Here is a 16,087-nt window from a genome sequence, read left to right as displayed (position 1 = left end):
ATTTCTGTCAACGGTAAATGGAAGTTTAAAAGCTATATGTTCACACAAACTTTCTTTCTTTATTCCTTAGAGTGAGTTTTAGGAGACTTCCTGGTAAATAATTTATATAATCACAGAAAGAATGAAGTTATCCTTATTATATCTCAGACTATTTTTTATCATGGATCATTGCCTTTATTAAAGGTGACAGAAATAATGCGTTTGTTCTGGAAGAGAGGCATTGATTTACTATATGACAGCACAGTACATGGCACATAATAGTTGCTGAGAAAATATTTATCGCGAATGGATAATTAACAGATAATGACCAAATAAATGATTTAATATTTATTTAGTCAGGAGACAGTTCATTGCACCTCTTTATAGAAATTGCTTTGGTATTGTAAAAAGCCCCCCACACAAATGAGATGCATCACTGAAGCCCAGAGTGTGATATTATTAAACGTGTTTATTGCTGAATCACTGAATGTTGAGACAGTCGATAAACTAGATATTTGAGTGGTTTTTAAGAAGATAACTAAACTCCTGTATTGCCTTATTGTTGCAATAATCTTAAAAGAAGTATAAAACATACTCCAGTGTTCCCTTTTGAATAAAGATGGTGAATATATCAATAGTAACCTGTGCGATTCACAATAATTTTTTAAGTACTTTACTAGGCAGTTACTAGGCATTGTTATGGTGTGATCAGCAATTTTAGCCTAGAGACCATGTCAGTTATTTTTGAACACTCTCCAATGCTTCATATCATCACTCAAAACAGAAAGACTCCTTTTAATTAAGTGTCAGGAACCATCCATGAATTTTTGCCAGCATTTCTGCTAGCCAGTAAGTAAGGTTAATTGACAATCCCTAATAGAGGATCTTAGAGAAATTCACACCATAATTAACATAAGTTAAGATGCTGATAGTGCATGAATTATCTACTCAGTCAGCGTGAGTGGGGTCTTTGGTCTTACAGAGAAAGTGCTCAAGTGCAGTAGTGTCTTACATAATAGATCCCTCATTAGTGTGAATTAGTATTTCTGAATGTTGCTAATTAGCAAGACTGAGAACAAAAAAAATAAAATTCTGGTTTTCCAAATTGCGAGGGTGCTGGTTAGTGTGTTTGCTAAACACGGTTAGATTACCATTTTGACTGAATTCCAACAACCAGGTTTCCCGTGGTCGGCAGGCACTGTGTGTGGTATGTTTTACCTGCCTGGGAGTAATCAGCCGTGTGCTACGTTTGCACTGAAATTTGAGATAAATCATATTTTAGGAAGTTATCAAGGATGTAGTTTGGTGAAGAATACGGATGCAGTGTTCTATTTCTGAGGTGACTTAGAAACTTCAAAGAGAAAGTGATGAGAGTAACCCTCGTTTTCCCAAGCTGTAACTTATCCCAGCCAGTGTGGAGCCCACCCACTGCCCGCCCTTATGAGACGTGGGCTGCAGACTACGCGCATTTCTGTGTGCCACCTGGCGGGGAAGGGCGTGAAAGGGACAAAAAAAGAGTTTTTATCTTTCGTGCCAAAGAGCAGTGGGTGATTTTTTTAAACATCTGAGAGAGAACTGATGATGGAGAAGTTAGAAAAGAAGAAATAATGAAGAGAAGTAAAAATGGGGGTTGCACCAGGCAGAAGAGACTGTCTATAGTCCTTTTCAATCTACAGTGAGTGTTGTGAAATCAAACTCACAAGGTGGGAGGTGTGGGGTAGATGGGATGAGGCAGGACAGAATAGGAAACAGACTGCATCACAAGTAGTGGGAGTCAGGATTATTTCATGAGCCTTTTAGATTTTTTTCAAAGAATTCGTATTTTACCAAAGTAATACATTTGCCTAGTTTTAAAAGTCAAATAATAAAGATGAACACACAATGAATCATAGACGTAAAAACATAAAGCTACAAAACTTTTAGAAAAAACGTAAGAGAAAATCTTCAGGATCCGGAGCTAAGCAAAAAGTTCTTAGATTCAGCACCAAGAGCACGGTCCATGAAAGGAAAATTGACAAAGTGGACTTCATGAAAATTTAAAACGTCTGCTCTGCAAAGCACCTTGTTAAGAGGATGAAAAGACAAGTTGCAGGCTGAGGGAAAAGGTCTGCAAACCACATGTCCAACAAAGATAAGACTCAAGAGTTAAAAAAAAAAAAAATCTGAATTAGAAAATGGTCAAAAGATAAAAACAGACATTTCACTGGAGAGGGTACACAGATGTCAAATAAGCACATGAAAAGATGTTTAAATTCATTTGCTATTAGGAAAATGCCAACTGATACCACAGGAGATATCACTACACACCTATCAGAATAACCAAAATAAAAAGCAATGGCAACACAAAATGCTGGGGAGAATGCAGAGAAACGATTTCTTATCCGTTGCTGGTGGGAATGTAGAATAATACAGTCGGTCGGGAAAACAGTTTGGTGGTTTCTTATAAAACTAAGCATGACTAAGAAATCGTATTCTTGGGCATTTATCCCAGAGAAATGAAAATTTTCGTTCATAGAAAACCTGTACACAAGTGTTCATAGCATCTTTTATTCATAATAACTAGAAACTGGAAACAACCCAGATGTCATTCAGTTGGTGAATTGGTTAGACAGACTCTGGTACACATGTACCAGGGGTACTATTCAGCAGCAAAGGTGAACAAGCTATTGATATGCACAGCTTGGTTGAATCTTGAGGGAATTATGCTGAGTGGAAAAGAAGCCAATTTGAAAAGGTTGCATACTATATGATTCCATTTATATAACGTTCTCCAAATGACAAAATTATAGAAATGGAAATGAGATTAGTGGTTGCCAGGAGTCATGGCGGGTAGGGGATGGGAGGAAGGAGTGTGGCTGTAAAAGGACAACATGGGAACTCCTGGTGGTGATGGAAACATTCCGTATCTGGACTGTATCAGTGTTAACACCCTGGCCGTGACACTGTGCTGTAGCTTTGCAAGGTATTATCACTGGGGGAAACTGAATAAAGGGTACACAGGACCTCGGTATTATTTCTTGCAACTGCATATGATTCCGCAATTACAAATTTGAATTTGTAGTTACAACTAACAAAACTGAAAGTTTAATTTAAAATAATAAATAAAAAGTGAAATAATATGAACTCTTTATATCAGAATATGATGTTTCCCTGCCTCAGCTCTCCCACTCCACCTCCCAGGATTTCTTTCCAGAAGCAACCATTTCTGTTTTTCTGTTGTTTCTTCTAATACTTAACCAATGTCTGTATTTTTTCAATAGTATGTGCATACAGCTAACTTCTGATTAATCAATTCTGAACATTTTCTATTAACTTAAAATTCTAGTAAATGAAGATTTAGCTCTTTTTTCACTGTTTACCTTCTGCAGACCCTCCCATCCTTCCAATCTAGGTTTTGTAATTTTTTGATAAGTCAGAATTCAGGGTCTACATTATACCTATACGTATTATATTGTACTACTACTGTTTGTTTTTCCGGTAGTAAATAAAGGCCTATTTCTTGCTGTTGTTGCTTTCATAGTTCTTCCCACATCTTGCAATAATCTGTCAGTAAAACTGTTCACAAGGTCAGTTGTGTCAGTTCAATGATCCAGTTCCATGGTGGTGTTTCTTGGAGACGCCCCCCTCCTCTCAGCCGGGCCGGCTGCTCAGCAAGCCTGCTGCACAGACATCAGCTTCTGGCTTCGTTTTGATGTTCTAGATTGCCTTCCCAGCCTACAGGGGCGTATGGTTTTGTCTTTCTTGATTTAGCCCCTGTGATGGAAGGCATATTGCTGACCTCCAACAACCTGCCTGCGCATGGGTCACGCCGGTCCTACATGGACGGAAGCGTCTCCGCCTGGCGCACGGCGACCACCCAGGGTTTCCTTCACCCTCATCCTGAGCCGTGTCTCCTGCGCCGGCTCGTCCTCTGTCTTGATTTACATCCCCATTTTGATGGGGTGCGTCCTCCAGAACACTCCTGAGGAAGAGTACAAGGAAAGCAAATTTTTTTGGAGATCTTGCATGTCAGAAAATGGCTTTTTTCCATCTTCATGTTGCTTGATAGGTTGGCTTGGTATACAATTTTAGGCCAGAAATCACGTCACTTTGGAATTTTGAAAGCATTGTACCCTGGTGTGCTTGTTTTCAGGATTGTTAAGTCCAAAGCCATCCTGATGTTTGTACGTAACCAACGGTGTGATGTTGCCTGTCCTACATTTGGAACTTTGTACGATCCACTTTTGTCCCCAGTGTTGTGAATTTTCATAATGATTTTCCTGGGCACAGATGTATTTTTATCTACTATAGTGGGGACTCAGGGGGTCATTTCAAACTGGTAATTTGTGACCTTCTGTTCTAGAATGTTTTGTTGTTTTTTTTTTTAAATGACCTCCTCCCTTCATTTTCTCTGTTGTCTCATGGAAATTCATTATTTAGAGGCAGGGCTTGGGGACCGGCCATCTGACTTTCTTCTTTTTTCTCCCATTTTCTACCTCTTTGTCTTTTTGTTCTGTTTTGGGGGAGTTCTGGCCAACTTTATCCTCCAAACCTATCATTTCTAAGGTTCTTTATTGTCGTTGTGATTGTTTACTGTGTCCCTCTATTTTAGCTTCCTGTTTTTGCTGCACAGATGTAGGACCTTGCTTTATCTCTGTGAAGATGTTAATAACAGTGTTTTCTTCTGCTTCGTTTTGGGTTGCTCTTGATCTCTTTGTACTGGATGATTTCCTCAGGCATTTAGTAAACTTTGGGTGTCTCCTCGCAGAGAAGTGTGGGATCCGACAAGGGTGACTGGAACTTCTGAGCATGTGGCCGGGGGCGGTCAGCTTGACCTTCCCCATGGGTGGATCTGGGTCAGCTGTTTCCTGGGACACCTCTGGGGTCAGGACCTTCAGCTGTTTCTTCTTGGGCCGGTCAGACTCCCAGAGAGGTCTTCTCCAGACTCCTACCTGGAGGTACAGGTCCTGCTGCCATTGTTGAGATGGTGACCGGGCGCTAGTGGGTTCTCAGCATTCAAGCTGTATATGGTCACTTGGAACCCATGCCTGAGGACCCCTCGTCCGAAGCCCCCCAGCCAGAACCCTGCTGGGAAAGGAGCAGAGTCCTGCCCAAGGCTGCAGGCAGGGTGCACACAACCTCCCTCCAGTGAGTCGCCCCGCAGGGACCGAGTGCTGCCCTGACTTGTCTGAAGTGTGAATTTTGTTGTTTCTCGGCTTTTCCCAGCCTTGGCTTGGGGTTTTCTCTCTGGTGCCAGCCAGTCGGCTACCTCACTTGCCCAGCTGCTTTCCTACTTTCAAGATTATGTTGTTGCTGCCTCCCCTCCTGTTCTATCCTTTTATGTGTTTAAGTCTTTTTAAAACGTATCATCACTATAGTTTTAGTGAGCTTTTCAGAGGTATCAAGATTAGATGTGTATGTTCATTCTACCGTCTTAACCTACAGGGCAGCTTCTATCGTGTGTGTGTGTGTGTGTGTGTGTGTGTGTGTGTGTGTGTGTGTGTGTGCGCGCGCACGCGCGCGCGCACACTAGATCACAACAGCAAGTGTATTTCTCATTGTGTCTAAAAGTCAAGCAGATTTGGAAACTGATGCTAGGCCATGCCAACAGCAAAGTTGTCAAGTCCAGTCAAAGGCCAGTTGTATTTTCTCTTTACTGTGAAAGTCTTCTAAGGAGCTGAGGGAGTTTTCATGGTATATAGAGCCACTTTTTTAGAATGTGGTAGTCACAGGATAATCTAGATCTAACTCTTTATTGGCAAAAAAAAAAAAAAGGTCAGCTGCACTTCCCCTGATAGTGTATTTGATTGTACCTCTTCATTTCTGTTATGGGTACCACAACTGTATTTTGGGTCCCAAATTTTCTGCTCCACATAGAGAATGTCACAACACCAAAAAATAAAATAAACAGCAAGCACAGCTGAGTTATGCAGTCTCTATCAATCTATAATCTTCAATTGTGCTTACATTTACATCTGCTTTGGTAAAAATACACCGGAAAATACAATTACCCATTCAAAATATTAAAAGTAGCTCTTTAACTAGAATATTGCTTTAAAAACTCAAAAGGATGTTTTATTTTGAAACCAGTAGAGGCCACAGATATGAATAGTGGGACTTCTTTTCAATAAAAACAAATATTTATTTTTCAGAATTTTTTCCCTAGTACTATAGCATTTTAATTCTACAGCCTAGAAAAAAAATTCATGAGAAAATGTTCACAGATGGATCAAAAATTTCCTTATAGCATTATATTTTATTTTTATCAGAATTCAGTGAGATGGTTTCCTAATTCTTAATGAGAACTAACTTTTAAGCTGTTTCCTCCAAACCTTCTAAGATTCAGAACTGAGTGAACAATGGTCACATGACTGAAATCTCACCCTTTGTCCCTGCTGTGCTAACACTGGAAAGCACTGGATTAAAGGTCACATTTGGAAACGCACAGGGGAGTGAGTATCCAAAAGTGATTTATGAAGTTACACTGTATCTCACTGTAATATATTGACATTTCCATTAGTATACATTGTTCCTGAAGAGGAAAGTAAGTCAGGATGGGTTTTATTATATTTATACGGAGGATGTGGGTAGAGGGCCCTCCTGCTCTTGTACTGATGTTAAAATTCTTCTCTTATTTACTAATTGTAAACTTACAGACTCAAGAATTTAAAGTGGACCTACAGGTTGTGTGTCAACCTAAAAGTAAAGTGCAGTGTACCATATTTATTCAACAAGTATTTCCTGAGTTCTACTATAGAAGTTATTCATGCTTTTACTTTAAACTTATTTTGCCTCTTAAATATTTTCATGGACCACTGGGGGGAAATCCTATTTTTAAATCCTATAAAAATTAAACACTTTGAGGAAAAATTGGATCTTTTTTCCACAGTAAGATCTCAAAGTATATATCTGGTCATGAAAGATCACCAAAACATACAAACAACAACAACAACAAAAAAAAAAAAACAGTAAAAGAGAAACCGATAAGGCTAAATCCAGAGGTTAGCTAGTGCATTAAACTTTGTGATCGATCAGAGAGATGGAGCAGACGGGTATCACTCACCCTGACTGGTTCCCTGAGTAAATACTAGTTTGCTTACCCTGTTCTAGGCACTCTGTTCCAGGCGCTTGAGATACATCAGAGAACAAGATGACACTCTTGGCCTTGGGTAAGGGAGTCCTGGTCGTTCTCTTGGAGAACAGACACTGAGCAGAGGCCTCAGCTGCTACGGAGCCCACAGGCCATCTGGAAGGGAGCATCCCCAGAGGGAGCCCTAGGGAGAGAGGTGCACGGCGCGCAGAGCAGCCGGGGGGCCTGGAGGGAACAGAGAGAGGGGAGCCCTGATGGGAAGGTGGGAGAAGGGGCGGCACACAGTGCCCTGCAGGCCTTCTGAAGACTCAAGCTTTTACTCTGCAAAACACGGGGAGATTTGTGCACAGGGAGGCACGATCTCAGTGTTCAAAGGACTGCTGTACCCTAATAACCTGTATCTTGGGCAGGTCATCTAAGCTCACTGATATCAACCTAAAAAAAACAGGAAACCAATTCAAGAGGCAAAAGCATTTATTTGGGATCAAAGAATTGCAATTTGGGGTACATGTATTGGGGTAGAAACACAAATAGTGTCCCTATTACAGGAGAGGGAATCAGGGTTTTTAATGAAACAAGTAAGAGGAAGATGAGACAGGTTGCTCTTAAGAGTCCACCGGTGCTGATAAGTAAAGCTATTGGATTTGCACTTCACTGATGAGTCCGGCAAAGTGGTCACCAGGTAGAGGTTCATTTTCATCAGTCCCTTCAACACGGTCTTCTCATTCTTGCTGACTTCTTGGGATGTTGGCAGTTTGGCCCAGTTCACAGGGTCAGAAAACAGGACGCAAGGCAGCTCCTCCGGGATGGCTGCTCTGGCCCCATTTTAAAAGCCCCACTTACATCATTTTTCACTCCGAGCTGCAGCTCCTTCATTTGTGTGAAATGAGCGCAATATTTCCAGTCTGGCAGTGTAATATTTTAAATTACAGCTCATCTTTGTAAGCCATCTCACACACAAGGACTGAATGAACGAAGGTCCTACATCCAGTCCTAAAATCCTACATCCAGACTTTATTGAAGTCAAGGGGAAATGCTTCACTCACGAAGCAAACGTGCACCGTCAGGGCTCTGGGGGTGGTAGGTCCATGCATGAGGAGATACAGGGGAGATGGATACGTGGATGAAGGAGGTGGTCCCTGCCCTCGCAGCTCGCTGTCTGCCAAGGAAAGGGGTTGTAAACAACAAATATAAGAGATACGTATGCAGAACAGGAGGACAGGGCTGAGTCAGTCTTGGGGGTTAGGCTGCATTTTCCGGAGGCCACAGACTCAAAAGGCTTGTGTCTGGAAAGCTGGATCTGAGGCTCTGAACTCTGTCCTACTGCCCTCATGCTCTTGGCTTTGGATAACTCAAAATCAACAGGAATTGCTAAACCGCAAAATAAAATTCTAGTTTTCATCACGGCGCAAGAGTTATACGCATGCTGAAATGGAGGTGATTTGTTGTAAAGATTCCGATGTTCTTCTCATTTTGGGGTGCTCTTGCTTTTGTGGTGCTCTATGCATATAATCATCTGTCTACTGCAAATTCAGCACCCGCGGATTGCCAGCCAAAAAGAAAGGAAAAAAAAAATGGAAAGGGGATGTGTAGAGTGTAGCCCTTGGGAGAGTAGCCAAAGGTAATAATGCTTAGACAGCACCTTGAGGAACTGTTCATCGTCCGGTGTAGCTGGAGCATGAGATGAAACAGCCATATGATAAGATGAGGCTGAATAAGGGCTTTTCAGCTATCAAAGCAAAGTCCCCGCGATGGCAACCAGAGATGTACAACTTCTAATCGGTGTTGAGAAATTGACTTTGACGTTAAACATCAGTTGATGCAAAGAAAGATACTGGAAGGGAAGAGGCCTAAATTTAATAGGATTTGCCCGAGTGTTAGAAGTACAAAAACCTTTACTCATTCTCCATGATTTAATTTAAAATTCGAATTTTCAAAATTTCTAGGAGAAGCATGCATTACTGTCATAATGAGAGAAAAACAAAGTTAAATAAAAGCTATTTGAAAAGGCAAAAGTCTAGAACAAAAAATATATTATCTGGAGTATTTTTCTGGGTTTCTTATTAGTGTCTTGAGGACACAGCAGCACCCAGCACAGAACAGAAGGAAAGTCCCCAAACAAGGACGTAGCAAAATAATATCGTGCTGCTGCATCAGGACCCAGGCAGTTATTGTAAACTCAGCTGGATTAAAGGAGATGCCTTTGAACTAGCGCATGGCTGAAGTGGAGACTGTAAATTTAAGATGATATTTAAGGTATCGGAAATGATAGTGGGGAAAAGGTAATTGAAAGACAAGCAGCAGCAGAATTGGAAAATCAATTATACTTCATAACAGGTTGTAATAAATTAGTTATCACCACCATTGATAGTTGACTTTTTAATGTGTGTTCCTTATAGCACAGTGGAATAGAATCATTACGTGGTCCATTTAAATGCCTAAAATGTATTGCGAACTTGTAGCTTTCACATTTTTACTATAAGAAACATATTACAGTAGTTCTTTAAGTTGTGCAACTTGGGAAGATTTTATTTTCTTCGTTCTAATTGTTTTCCTATTTTTCAAATACTCTATTTCAAAAAACATATTTTTTTGTGATGGAAAAAAATCTTTAAATTCCTTAAGGAACATCTTACGGAAAAACCTGAACGAACTTTTCGGCCAACCCAATAAAAGTAATGTAAATCATCTATAGGCTCATGCCCTGATACAGCTAATTTCATTTTTATATATTCACTTCTAGCTGGTTTTCTACTTCTAGCTGCTTTTCTTTTTATATATCATGGTATATAGTTCTAATCAACGTGAGTATTTGGTTTCATATTTTAATTTTACTGAACACTTAAAAATACTTTCATACTACCATGTACTCTTCATAATTATCATTTTTGTAGCTGTGTAGTACATCAGCATGGTCAAATAGTATAATTTACAGTTTCCTACTTTGGGACATTGAAATTTATATAACTATCTCTGTACAATAAGCAATGATGCAATAAAAATTATTACATTAAGCTATCTTTATTTTCTTTTTGAAATTATTTTCCAAAGATAACTTTTCTGGTGTAAAATTATAAGATAGTTGGTTTTAAATTTTTTTAAACTTTTGTTGCCATAAAACTTTGTTCTGATTTACATTGTCACTAGCAATGTCAAAGTATACCAGAGTCACCTCAATTGTTAGTATTAGTTATTATTCTTTTGCTACTAAATAAGTATAAGTCCATACTTTCAAATAATTTTAATTTTTTTTTAAATTTCTAGTTAGGTTGAAAAGTTTTCTATCATTTTTTGCTACTGGTGGTCTTTCCTGACTGACCTATTTGTATAATACATTCATATTTTGGATTGTGATCCATTCAAATAAGCTTCTTATACATTATAAATATTAAGCTTTTTTATACCTTTCAGTTTTTTCCTAATCAGGACTTTTCTTTGCATTATAATTTGGTCATTTCAGGTGGTAACATTTTCTGTCTTCATGACCAAAGCGGTCAGCTGTCTCCTTTATAATTCCTCTTAGTGACCAAACATCAGGCCATTACCGTTTCCTCCACAGACAAACAAATGTTTTCTGCTAGGTTTTGACAGTTTGATTTTATTTCTGTCTCTGAACGTGTGAGTCTCTTGTGTGTAAGAGCAGTAGTGACTCCGTTGAAAGAGAACAGGGTCACGGCCTGCAGAGCGGGTCTCAGGTGGCCGAGGGGTGGAAAACAGTGGCTGGAATTCAGAAAGCCGAGGCCTCCAGGCCGAACAATAAGATGATGAAACCTGTTCCCGGGTCACCAGCTTGTGAGGGATTTCTTTTTCTGTTTTTTATGATGTGATTGTTTCCTTTTGTCTTGGGAAGCACCTATATTGTCTCAAACTGTGCAAAATACACTGGTGATGCGAGGGGAAACATGGGGATGAGCCCAAGTCCGATGGCAGACTGGTCACACACACACACGCCTCGGCTCCAATGGGGGAAACCAGGGGCACTGTTTTCGACTTCCAGTCAGTGGTCCTTCTTGGCTGCACATGGACACCTCTGGGGAGCTTTTGTAAACACTCTGAGGCCTGGGTTCCAGCCCATCCTGAGTACTGAGGTGTGATTCTAACATGCAGCCAAGGTTGAAAACCATTGTAATCATTTCGTCAAGAAATCTAATCTGTAAGAGCAGGTGACAAAGAGAAAGAACCAGAAACTACCTGTCATTTTTCTCGAAAACACCTGCATCTTGATGGCAAAATTTATAGTGGGAACAGGAAGACGGTCTTTGGACATAGCAGAAGTTTCCAGAATCTTCTCTTTACCTCCTCTCTATCGTGTAAGGTCCAGGTGGTTCTTTGCAAAAACCATGGAATACAGTTTCCAAAACCGGGGGAACAAAGTATTTGAAAGCAAATCTTGAACACAGCTAATTACTAGGAGACAGAGAGGCTTGGGGGAGACAGAGGGCTGTATTTTCAGCTTCCTTTCTTCCCAGCACAGACGGGGCACGCACAGGGCAAGCCTACCAGACACAGAGGCTCGCCCACACGGAGCACGGCTTGGGGAGCACTGCACGCCACTGGCACGCAGCCCTTCAGGACTGGGTTTTTGCAGATTGGTGCTCACGTGAGCTCCTGTTCCCATGACCCACATTCTCCAAATGCCAGGGCAGAGGGTCAGCAGTGTGATCAGAGAGCGGAGAGCACAGAGCCAGCCTTGGCTGGAAGCTCAGCCCCGCCCAGGTGCCTCAGAGGTCATGCGGGTTTTAAGCCTCTAGGAATCATGAGAAGAACAGTTCATTGTCATTAACCTCACTGGAAAGAATATGGACATCTCAAGATACTTACAAAACAGAAAGATGGCATTTACCCCATTTTTGTGGCTTTGGAATAAGGGGGAAAATTCTCTAACTCAGCCCTTGCTTCAACACATGGCAGCAAAGATGTATTTCCTATTAGTTTGCCCTGACCAAACTTACAAAAAGAAAAAACTTTTTTTAAAGACTGAGAGCTTGATTTATGCCTTGAATAATCAAGTTATAAGTGGTATAATGAAAGTCCCTAATAAAATGGCTTTGGATACAATGTCTCCCATCCTCTGCCCAGCCTAATGCTAACCGCGACAGAGAGACAGGTCTTACTGGGGAGCAGGACGGGGGCAGGGAGAAAACTGTCTTGTCGCCGTTTGGGACGTTCCCCGCTCCACTTGCGAACATTATAGTTTCACTATCTTTACTTTTGTGCTTATCGTGACAGCACCTACCTGCGGAAAAAGTTTTCCACTAACCTCACAACAATAAAAGGACCCTGACTTTTATGCTGTTTAATTATTACGCTTACCTTCTCGGAGCCTCGATATCAGCGTCTAAAAACCAGGCATAGCATCACCAACCTGTACAGTTGCTGTAAATAAGAAAATTAGTACGTGCAGAAGCTTTGTCTAAGCGCCTGGCACACATGTCAGCGAGTGGTTGCTGTTATGATTGTTATTGTGAGTTGGTGGTTCTCGAGAACCCACTTAGGAGGCTTGGGGTCAGAAGGCCAGAGCGACCATGACAGAGAGCTGTGAAGACCCATCTGTATCTCCTCCCCACACCAACCCTGTTCCCAGCACACCATAAACCGAGTAAACACACAGTGAATCGTTGAACTGAGCGATGCCCCCCAACTGCATCCCGGATGTGAGCCCTGCTCCCGTGCACGGGCCTCCTACAGCGTTTCAGGACCTGTAACCCAACCAGGACAGCCCATGGCAAAGTCTCCTTCGTTTATGACGTAGTAGATGATCACTAATCAGGGCAGGAGACAGGAGGTAGTTTTAGTCCCTTCGTTACGTCAACATTTAAAGAGGCTCAAATAGGGGAGTTCCCAGGTGGCCTACTGGTTAGGATTCCGGCAGGGAACTGAGATCCCGCAAGCTGTGCGGCCAAAATAAAAAATAAAAATAATAAATAAAGAGGTTCCAGTAGTATTGGGAGGCTACATAACTCTTTTCTCCTGAGTACGCTTTTGTTACTTTATTACCAGGATCATACATGTTCATTGCAGAGATTTTAGAAAATATAGCCAAGCAGAAAAAAATAAAATCATTCTTAATCCCAGATATAGATTGTTTCTTTAATAATATATTGTGACAGGTTTCCAGTCATTAGTCATCATTTTTAACAGATTCTCAATATTCCATTAAATAAACCTACCAGTACTTATTTAACCTTTTCCTTGTTACAGGAATTTTAACCTGCTTTCAATATTCTGTTGCTGAAAACCAAGTTGCAATGATATGCTTATTCCTTATTAATTTTATATTGGTGTTTATTGTAACCCTGCCTTTTTGTCAAACTTTGCAGTGAAGCCGAAAGTTATTTTGCTCGGTTTACGGGAAACTGATTTTCTTATCCAGTCTGAGAATCTGCCCTCGGCCTTGGCAGTGCTGTCATCAGCAAGCTCTGTCCTGGGCTGCCCATGTCCAGTAACCGACAGGGAGTCCGTGTACTTGGATCCGAATGCTTAGCACACTCGTTCAGGGTGTGGGACGACTGGGGTCAGTGCCATGGGCTCCAAGCTCTCTATATACAGGCCAGTTCATTAAATGTCCAAAAACTGCTTTCCTAACTCCAAACAGCTGTTATTTAAACCCTCGCTGTCAGTTTCAAAAGAACTGGGCGAAAGAGCATGAGTGAATGGACACAAATCCATCACCTCTACCGGGAAGAAAGTGTGTCAGCAGCCCCATGTCCCCATGGAAAACAGCTCAGAAAGGCAGTCATGTCAAACCACGTGAAATCGGTTAGGTTGTAGGAAAAGGAGAAAGAATAATACTGGGAAAAACAATTGGCCGACCTTATACGTGTTGATTGCTAAGCCGAGTCTGTGAATTCCCCGCCATCCCTACGTAAGACCAATTCGGTAACAAGTTTTAAATTGCCGCCATGCTGCTACCTAACTGGCCCTTTTTTCTTGCAGCTGACACGGCGCTTGGCACCGACGACGTGTATGATGACAAAGGATGCCAGTGTGACGTGTCCGTGGAGGACCTCACCCCACCACTGAAAACTGTCATTCGGGCGATCAGGTTGGTGAAAACCTCTCCCTGATAATCTGAATCACAATGTTGCTAAATTCTCTTTCCTGCAGGTAAATCTCCTGCAATAATTCCTTTCTCTTTTCCTATTCATCCACACGCCTATTAAATTTTGAAGTATTTTTTTTAATACAAAACTTGACTGTGTTCAACACGAGATGGGTTATAAAAGGTGGGTGGGATTTGAAAAGCCAGGCCATACCGGACAGATTACATGAGAATTGGCTTGTTGTGTGAATCTGTTGCTTTAAGGACCTCTGCGTATAGACACAACTGTATTTTCTAAATTATTTGTACATCTTGGTGCTTCAATCCATGTTCTGTATTTCGTGTCGAAGAAGAGTCCGTCTTTGCTATTTCAAAGCAGGCTGACTTCTGACCATGGGAAACCTGTGTGTTCTGCAGGGGGTTGCTGAAATATAATTGTAAAGTCTGACTGTAATACACTTCCTCTGCTGATGGCAGAAAACTGAGAGGGTCCCAAGCAACTTGTATTTCCAGGATCCACTCCCCCAAACAATCCAGAATCCGGACTAAATGAACTGCTGCTGTTCAGCCTGCCCTGTGTCATCCCTTTGGGAGAACGTGTATCTGTCAGGGAATGCAGAGCGACTGCAAAGAAATGCCTCTGCTCTTTTTGGCTTTTCCTGCCTCTTACCAGAAAGCCTGAGGAAAGCTGAAAATATCCAACCCAGTTTAGCTACCCAGATACTCAGTCTAAGCTCAGACATCAGTATAATGGATTATGTGCTTCTGGTCTGAGCATCCTGTTAGACGTTGCTGTACTCTGTGGTCGGGGGTCACTGGGAGAGTAGAGATGCGTTATAAAGACTTTGGTAAATGTTTACAGGGGCAAAGAAAATCATGATATGATGAAAATGTGTGCCCAGAAGGTACTTAAACATTATCTGTAGCAGCCACCTAAACAGAAGTGAAGTCAAGCCTACTTACTTCCCTCTAGAACCTACGAGCAACAACCCTGTGGATGGGGGAGCGTCCTGTCCCGTCCTGTGTGTCCTGGGCCTCTCGTCTCATCATGACTGTTACTGACACTCCATGTCCTTCTCAAAGTCTCCCAGTTTGGACAATGATATGATCGCCCTGCCCCGGGGGATCCCAGAAGCCTTGGGTAATATTTAATCCCAGAAAACCCAAGGATACGTAGTAAAATGAGGTCTACAGCCTTCAGTTAAAGGGATGGAAAGGATCTGTCCTGCGCCGTCCAACACTGTAGCCACTGGTCACACCAGGCGATTCAAATTTGAATTAATTAAAACGGAATAAAATGTAAAGTTCAGTTCATCAGTGGCACGGCCACATTTAAAGTGCTCGGTGGTCACGCATAGCCAGTGACTTCTGTGTTGGGCAGAGAAGACATCGTACATTTCCATCAGGGCAGGAAGCTCTATGGGGCATTGCTGGCCCCGAAGTGACCTCAACATTCTTTCCATCCGTTCCTTACAGCCAGCAGAGACCCCTGGTCTAATTTGCAGCAAGTACAGTAAAATCTTATCTAAGGGACCAGATTAAGTTTCCTAAAAGTCATACTTAACCCAATTTGTGTCCTTTCCCGAGACCTTCTGAAGCTTTCTGCTTTTGCCTCACAACCTGCACAAAGAATCCTGAGCTGCAAAAAGGAAAATGAAATAGGTTTATTCTGCCAGCTCAGCGCTCGAGCAGCAGCTTGCGCTTTACTTTGCTATTATCCCTTCCTCTGGAAACTTGACTGGTTTTTGTAAAGTCCCTTGCAGAATTCCCTTGCTCTTCAGAATTCTTTCTTGCTTCTTATTTTTAACAGGAACTTTATTATTTACACGTCTCTCCTTTTTGTGGATTTTGGAAGCTTTCTGCTTGCTACTTCATAACTCTTGATGGGGTGCTTTTCTTCCCTGTATCCTGATTCTGCTTGGTGCGGTTTTTTTTTTTTAATCACTTCTAAGCTTCATTTAAAATTGTTGGATTCTGTAAAAACATAATAGCTACAC

General features: G+C 41.5%; 1 protein-coding gene across 5 annotated transcripts in view; it reads left to right on the top strand.

Annotated features, from left to right (window-relative positions):
- KCNQ5 (potassium voltage-gated channel subfamily Q member 5) overlaps positions 1–16,087 on the top strand; it is a 580,339-nt gene that overhangs the window by 543,862 nt on the left and 20,390 nt on the right. For 4 of the 5 annotated variants that reach the window (XM_060030362.1, XM_060030361.1, XM_060030360.1 and 1 more), the window contains one exon: positions 13,985–14,093. The exons of the other annotated variant lie outside the window; for it this stretch is intronic. In XM_060030362.1, the coding sequence (XP_059886345.1) occupies positions 13,985–14,093 (109 nt within the window). The remainder of the gene's footprint in view (positions 1–13,984; positions 14,094–16,087) is intronic. 5 annotated transcript variants of the gene reach the window in all.

This window comes from Delphinus delphis, chromosome 14 (assembly GCF_949987515.2).
Source record: "Delphinus delphis chromosome 14, mDelDel1.2, whole genome shotgun sequence".
NCBI lineage: Eukaryota > Metazoa > Chordata > Mammalia > Artiodactyla > Delphinidae > Delphinus > Delphinus delphis.
This window is presented reverse-complemented; position numbering and strand designations above follow the sequence as displayed.